This window comes from Seriola dumerili, unplaced genomic scaffold (assembly GCF_002260705.1).
Source record: "Seriola dumerili isolate Sdu_G_001 unplaced genomic scaffold, Sdu_1.0 BDQW01000312.1, whole genome shotgun sequence".
NCBI classification, from domain to species: Eukaryota; Metazoa; Chordata; class Actinopteri; order Carangiformes; family Carangidae; genus Seriola; species Seriola dumerili.
In genome coordinates this window covers 143954-152204 of record NW_019174567.1, presented here as the reverse complement: position 1 = coordinate 152204, position 8251 = coordinate 143954, and the positions used below count along the sequence as shown (strand labels likewise).

Sequence of the window (8251 nt, the reverse complement as noted above, 5' to 3'; positions counted from 1 at the left end):
GGAAGCCCTGAAATTCTTCTTCCCACTTACTTCACCACTCTATTGACGGTTTATATAAAGTTGTCTCTCACTTCTGGAACAAAAATTTATATAAAGGGAAATAGATAAATTCTCCATTTTTATATTGTAAATGGACAGAAAGTTAGTGTTTCTGATACTTTAGAAGAAACTCTGAAAGGTTTCACTTCTGCTAAATGTTGCAAGCATGAGGTTCAGCGTTTTGTTTTTAATGGAGGAGCAGGGATGTCACAGGAAAAGTAATAAAGCATTCCCTTAATCAAAAATAGGAATTGTAAAAAATAATTTACAAATGAACTGATGGAAATTAATCCACCAATAAATACTTAAGATAAACAATCCCAATTGGCCATGGGATGTAACAAGCTGTCTGATTGGTTGGAGAGCTAGCGGTCAGTTTTTATCAGCTGCTGAAGCTAAATGACTAAGCTAATCAATTAGCTAATAGGAAAAGGAAAACCATTTATGTATTCCCATTTTTAAAATGCCTTTTCAAATACTTTTTCAAATTCTATTATTTATTCGTGAATTAACAAATGTATTTATAAATGGTTTATTTGAATATTTTATGCTGTTTTTGTAAATCAATTTTTAAATCTTCAGTATTTATGATGGATTAATCATTCATTTATAATTTTTTTTTTTTACAATTCTTATTTTTAATGCCTATCAAAATATGAAATTAAGGAAATGCTGTATTACTTTTCCTGTGACGTCCCTGCTCCTCCATAGTTTTTGGTATATCTTTTAAAAGAGCTTTGATGTTAGAAGAAAATACACTGGTGAGTTGGAGGTTTACAAAGTCCTGGAGCCAGAGGGGGAGTTTTCCTTTAAGCAACAAATCAGCTCAGTGAAATTTGCTCCAGGTTGCTGTCGAACAGGAATCACCAGCACAAAGTCTTGTCGAAGTCACAGTTTCCACAAACTCGCTGTACAGTTTTTGCTTCATTTACCACGTGATAATACTTTGACATACTCCAATAAAGTGCATGCATGATCGACGGTGTTCAGAAAACATATCCATCAGTACTGTGATTTCAGACTGAAAGTCATCGTAAGGCCGATTCTGATCAAATACTCAGTCGGTAAATCAGTGCACAGACATAGCGTTACGACTGCTGGCTCTAGTTTTCATTCATCTTTTCAATAAAAAATCAAAGATAATTAAAAAGGAAAAAAAGAAAAGAAAAAAAGCACTGCTTGGTCATCATGTCGTCCGGCATCATGTCCCATTGTGGCTCAGACAATAAGATGCATGATTGGAGAGACGTTCTCTACAGGATGAGTACAATATACAATGACGGATGGGGACGTTTGACCCTGTAAGTCCAGCGGAGCCATCAGCCTTTAGAAAGAAAAATCATATCTACAAATCCTCTCGCCTGCCGACAATAAAAACATCAAAACATGGAAACAAAGGTGTCCCTGTGCAAAGTCGAACATGACAGAACCAAAGTCCTTTCACCCGCGTCAGATTCCTACAACATGATTGTAGTAAAAGGTTTATACAAAACGCAATACATTTATAGTTAGTAAAAAGATCTATCAGCTCTTTGCTAGTTTTATTTATAAGAAATTGCATATACCCAAACATTTTTTCATATAGATTGCATCCCATATCTAAACAAACGATTTAGTATTATCATACCAATATTGCTGACACGTTGTCCTATTAAGCTAGTCAAGGGTGATGACTAAAATAAATTCAGAATGGCAGATTGTCTCCTACATTTTTCCGTAGCCATCGTTTTTTTCCCGCTTCCTTCTTCGCATGAACAAAGAAAAGCGACAGAAGAGGACAGTTTGAAACGAAACAACTCCGAAGGGGATGATGGGATTTTGCACCAGTAAGTTTCCGTGTCATGATGTTTGAAATCTTCTTTTTTTTTGCGTACAGCATTGGTTCTCCTCGTAATCTCAGCTAAAGATTTACAGTAACATTAGTGTCCACTTTCAAACATTACAAAAATCAATGGATTTAAACGACCTCCAGCTTCACAGCTCGTGAGAAAAGCCTCTCGGAAATGATTGCTCTTCACGTTCTCCCGCCTCGCCGCGCTGCTCCCTGTTAAACCCGTGACGCCCAAGTTTTTCGATGTAATGTAAATCGCATCAAAATAAGAAATGATTCAAGCTTACAATAAATAAATACATACATATACACTAGAATGTGCATACATTAGCAGCTATAAACAGTACATCACATTATATTAGGTCATATGAAAATGTACAAAACGTGAATGTTCGTTTAAAACGTAATCGTTTCTCAAAGCAAGGCAACAACAATCAAAATAATAAAAAAAGAGATACCCATGGAGTTGAGAGCATAACAGCAGAAGAAATAAAACAACTGTGGTAGATTACAGCAGCAAAAAACAACCCATCCCCCTCTTTTTGACTTTTTTTTTCTGTTGTTTTTGCTTTGCATTTGTTATTTTGGCCTCAGTCGGGGCTACACCTGGATGCCCTGAACGGCCTGTTTGATGTTCTCCAGCAACGCCTTGTTCTCCGGGCTCTGGTACTGGTCCTGGTGGGTGTACATGTCTGTCAGTGTACTCACGTAAGTGTCAAAGTTCTGTTCATTCATTGGCTCCTGCGATGGGGGGAAAGAAAGCCAATGAGGAAACAGTCGGGTTAGAGGAGGTGCATGTGGGTAAATTCTCTGTCAAACATTGTGGGGGTAAAAGGTTTGGAGGACAGGCGGGCAGCGGGGGAGGAGGGGAACACCATCAGGAAGGAAAGCATGACTCGGTTACACAAACTCACTGAAATACTCCTCTTTCAATATCATATCCAGCATCTACACTTCAGCCTGAGACGGTCTACGCAATGCAACTCCAAACTACATGCAAAAAACCAGGAGAGGGATGGTTAGCTGATGGGTCGATGGAGGGTTAATGTTGAACACATGGAGACAAAATCAAGACAGCTCATGTGCAGATGAAAGAGACACGACTGGTAGTTCAGCCTCAAAGCCTGCTGGGAGTTCTGCTGGTGACGGAGCAGTTCTGGTTCAGAAATGTTGGTTGAGTTTTTAACTTCAGCGGGTGAAGCGAACAAGCACCTGTGTTTTTAAAGCAGCTGGTTTTTACATGGCGTACCTGAAGGCTCCAGCTCCGTTTCCTCAGCCTGGTATCTCTATGAATCACATCTGCACTGGACACTTCCTCACTTGGCTTTTATGTCCAGTGCCAACATTAATGCCAGTGCAGGAGGTGCGTCTTATATGTAGCGAGGAGGAAAGAAAGATGGAGGACGGGCATGAAGCACCTCCAACTTTTTTGAAATCAGTTTTAGATTTTGGTGTCGTCTTGTACAGGCTTCAGCTGCAACTCTAAAACCTTGACGCTGTCGAACACTTGACCGTCATATCTCTCATCCCTGTCAGTCTGGACCACTGGACCACATTAGACCAGGACTACGGACCGGCTCCAGGTCATGCTCAGCTTGAAGATCTGCTTTTGGCTTCATGGCACCTGAGCTCACCACCAAACACTTTGAAAATGAATTTGTTGGTTTCTCTTTGTCATTTTAGATTCTTAATCTCTGACTTTTTAATTTCTGTTTGTACCTGTTTTAATTGATTCTTGTCATTATATTATTTATTGATTGAATTTATATGTTTGTTTTAATTGACGTTCTTTTTTAACTGGTATTTTCATGAGTTTAAATAAAGAGATCAGATTTTGTGCCCCTCACTACGATCTTTAATCCTAACATAAGTTATACTTTCCTTCTCATGTGCAGAGATTGTAGACAGCAAGAAATGTTTTACAAATGTGAGCATTGCACACAAGCGTGAATGTAATCCGGGGGTTCTGCAGAATCGTTGAATACGAGCTCTGGAGGTAGAACTCGCAGTGATAGACGGGATTACAGGGAACATTTCACTTTTATCTTACCACAGTCCCTTTCCTTCACACCATCAGTTCTCTCTGCACACACTCATCTACAGTACATACTCTATATATATGATTTATATTTTACTTTACTCTTACGTTACTAATCTCAGTGTTTCTGGATTACAGTTAAATACTCAAACTGTGTGACTCTCAGCTGTCACTCACTCCTACTGCAGTCACTGGGCTGCGATTTAACTCAACCAATCAGATTCTTCCTGATTCCAGAGCAGCTCCGCCTCCAGGTTTTAGGGATCTTGACCTCATGTTTTCCTCTTACTGTTGCTTCATCATGTGAATTTCAGTTGTATCATTGAGCCTCGTTAGCGACCAGTTATCACGTGTGTTGTCCAGCGAGTATTTACGCAGGTAGACGTAACAAACCGGAGGTCAGTTCCCGACACACGTGACGAATGTTTTTGTCATTAATGGGAAAAGTGCTAAAACACAGCTGATGGTATTTGTCTGGAACTGTCCACCGGTGAGTTAGTGACTGTCACAATGACTGACTTACACTCTCTTATTCTGCAGAATAAAGTGATAGTTGTGATGTGCGGACGCCATAGTGGGTTTAGGGAGTTACAGGAGGGGGTGGGGAGAGGTGGGGGGATGACAGTGCAGAAGAGAAGGATAATTGGATAAAGGATAAATGGATCTCTTACTCTGGGAGGCATCTGTAAACAGCAGTTATGCTTTACTGGGGCCTCTTTCTGTGGCAGCGGTCTCTACAGGAGAGGGTGTACAGAGAAGCGTATTAGCCCGCTAGACACACGGCGGCGCTCACAAGGCTTCATGAACGACACACAACGTCCGCCTTAAAAAGCTGTTCTCCCTCCAGCTCTGTTTACACTGCAGCTCAACTTACTTCACTCACACAGATCTGATCAGACAGAAAATACAAACTGAAATTTGGCTCGTTATCACGTCTGAAATAAAAACGAGGCGCTGGAGAGGGTGAGATGACGACGTGACGCCTTTAATTAAGCTAAAAAAAACCCATCTGATTCGATTTCTGATTTGGATCCTGCAGCGTAAACAGAGCCTTAAATCCAGTTTTGTATTTTTCTGGAAACAGGAAATGGCAAGCTCTTCCCGTTCTACAATTTAGAGAGTGAAAATTTCGACTCTGCCCGACACAAATCATCTAATCGATTATCTGAAAACAAGCTGGAACTATATTTAAAAGAAGATTAGAGTGAGTGAATGTGAGCAGGATGTGGAGCTCGTTTCAGGAGGGATAAAGATCAAATTCCTTGTTAAGGCGGACATTTTTCTTCCAGTGTGATATGAAGCGGTCCCGCTCAGGAATAGAGGGAGCACAGGAAGCAGAGAGTCCAGTTATCAAGCTACTCTGTTCATACTGCGTTAGGAGAGATTATCCAATTAGCCCCAGTCTTCTTTCTACACTGAGACAACATGACGTCAACACAGCCATGAGCACTTCACTCAAACGGAAAAAAAAACTACAACAAAAAAAAAAAAAAACGACGGGGGCCGTTTCTTTATGTGAAACTCTGTGAGGCGTTGTAAAGCACAGAAGAAGAAGCACAGCATGGACTGCTGGGAAAAAAAGGAGGTGGCAAACAGAAAGAAGCAGATGAAGAAAAAACCTGAGTGTCGCTACAGAAAAAAGGCTGGAGACGACTTTAAACACCTCCCTGGATTAAAATGAGTGAGCAGATGTTAGCTGGTCTCAGATCAGTTCAAATGGTTCATGTCCCACAAAAACATTTCAATGTTTGAAACGAAGCAGGAAACAAATAAAACAATTTCAAGCTGATTATTCTGCAAAAGAGATCAGTCTGAAATATTTGTGTCTATTATTTAGTCATAAAAAATGTGCAAAATAATCTGGACAGTCATGTTTCCAGATGTGACAATAATCTATTGACAAATCTAAAAACAAGTTTATTAGAATGGAAATGAATCTGACTTCACTGCTTCAACTTTTCCACTTGTTTTCCTTTTTAAATAATTAATTTAAAAGAAATCAATAAAAGGTAAAATGACAAAATGACATTGCAGACAAATATTCATCCAGTTCTTTCAGTTCAGTTAAATATTTCTAACAAAAACTGGTGAATTGAATGAAAGAATCTCTTGTATTTATTAAATGTTTAGTGGAGGAAGGAAGCTGCTACCTGACAGGTGTAAATCAACCAGCTACTGACTATAACAAGAATGATCACTGAGCCTTTATTGTGTAGGAAGTTATATACCAATTACCTACCAAAATAAAATTTGATGCACCAGTCTGACATTTCATTTCCTGGTTTTTATAAGTATTTCTTCAAAGTATTAATCTTAACATAAAACATTCATATAACTGATCATTTCCTGTAAAGCTTCTGCTTGAATCCTGAAACTGTAAAAACATCGGTCGTGACAAACCGTCGGCCTCTGAGTGTTTGTGTCTCTGAAGCTGCAGCTGAATCCTCTCTTACCATGTGCGGCAGCTGGATGTTGGCGAGGCTGTTGATGAGCGACTGGCTGAGGTTGGCCAGCTCGTGCAGCAGCGAGTCGTTCTGCTGCTCGATCACCTTGTTCTCCTCCTCGATGGACTTCAGGTTGGTCTCCATGGTGGTGATCTGCAGACAGGGAAACCAACCCTCAGCAGGTTAAAGCAAAGATTTTATCACATGGCTGTCTAATAGAATAATAGTAAAATATCTGATTAACTTTCTTGACTCGTTTTTTTGTAATTAATTGAACCATAAACTTCTTGTAAATTCTCAAATAAAAGCTGCAACTCAAGTAACAGCCGAGTCTGAAATAACCTGAACAGTCTGTACAACAATCTGCCGCTCTGAGTTTCTCTTACTGACCCTTTACAATAATTTCTACTGGAACCTAGCACTTCCTGCAGATGTTTCAAATTAAAAGCCTACTCAGAAAGGGAGAGATTTTACCTTTAAAGACTCCCTCCTCCAATGAAAACCCAGTGTTTGACCTTGTTAACGTCCACATGATGTTTTTATATAACACAGACACATGATGATGAAATAACCATCAACTCCATGACTGAGTGTTTCCACCTTGACCTGCAGTGAACCAATCACAGTCTCATAAGCACAGATTCAGGGTTTCATATGTCACACACCTCAGGAACCAATCCTGTCAGCTGGTGGGGACGGGGGGCGGGGCTAAATACACCTGAAACCTTGTCAGTACAGAGAGAGAGTTAGCATTAGCACAACCGCTAACACTGTGTCAGCCACTACCAGTTGCAAGCTAACAAACAACATAAACAAATAAAAGATGCTAACTACGCTAACCGCTCTGACCCGTCTGCTAGTCTCTGGTTCTGGTCTCAGACTCCTCCTCTGAGTCTGGGTCTGACTGAGTCTCTCTGATGTTTCCTCCTCTCACCATCTTGATGCTCTCTGCTTTGTCACCTGTCCACCTGGAGCCAGCAGGTGGTGGGCGGGGCTCAAGGCCTGACCCAGGTTTATCAATCAGGAAGTAAGAGGAGATGAGCTTCAGACCCAGTTTATTTTTCACTTTTTTATGTGGGGAAAACCATGTTAAACAAAATATGAGTCATCAGCAGAGGGTTAGACAGTGGGGAACATTAACTCTACTGGAAGGCTTTTAATGTGAAGCATCTGTGAAGGAAGTGTGATCTTGATCTACAACAAAACAGCAAAGTAAAACAGCCTTTCTGTGGGGAAACATACATTATACTGAATTTATCAAGACAACAATGTGATAAAAACATGCTAAAGATACTGACGGCCTGTTTCTAACATGAGACTGTTTGAAATCAAGGCCTAGTTCTGTCTTCAGGTAAATAAACACCTGGATGAAAGTTGATAAATTAAGCATGCTTGCATCCGCAAATAATAAACCTGACAAGTTAATGTCAGTGTTTCTCTCAGGTGTGTCTTCCTCACTTTCCCTGTAGTGAATAAACCTCTTTGTGTCTCTTAATGTTTCTCAGACATGATTTTTAAATGTATCGTATATAAACCTTTAGTCCTGGGATCCATTGGTCAGTGAATGCTTCGTGTTTTGCCTGTTTACCCACCAGAGTCTTCCCACACACGTACCTGTGTCCTCAGTTTTATCATGTCTGACTCCACTTGATTGTTGGACTCGTTCAAATCTTTGATTTCTTCATCCAGCTGTTTGATTTCTTCATCGTTTTCGATGCCTGAAACAAAGAAAAACGTGTTTTACACAAATGTATTTTCTCAAAAGTGAAAAAACAACAATGAAAATTAAGTTTTAGTTTATGATTTAATCTGAAATATGTGAGACAGCGGCACAATGGAGAGTTATCTTAGTGTGCACGTGGTTTTTCCTCTTGTTTGAATGAAAATCAGATTTTTCAG

The 8251-nt window shown here is 39.9% G+C and overlaps 1 protein-coding gene across 1 annotated transcript in view; it reads right to left on the bottom strand.

The window, feature by feature from the left end:
• Positions 1 to 1594: 1594 nt before the first annotated feature.
• The window catches only part of LOC111231713 (myelin transcription factor 1-like protein), a 50636-nt gene continuing 43979 nt past the window's right edge, over positions 1595 to 8251 (bottom strand). Inside the window, exons 21-23 of the mRNA XM_022758930.1 lie at positions 7967 to 8070; positions 6362 to 6505; positions 1595 to 2611 (exon numbers count right to left, since the gene is read on the bottom strand). Coding sequence (XP_022614651.1) covers positions 2471 to 2611; positions 6362 to 6505; positions 7967 to 8070 — 389 coding nt within the window. The 3' untranslated portion in view covers positions 1595 to 2470. The remainder of the gene's footprint in view (positions 2612 to 6361; positions 6506 to 7966; positions 8071 to 8251) is intronic.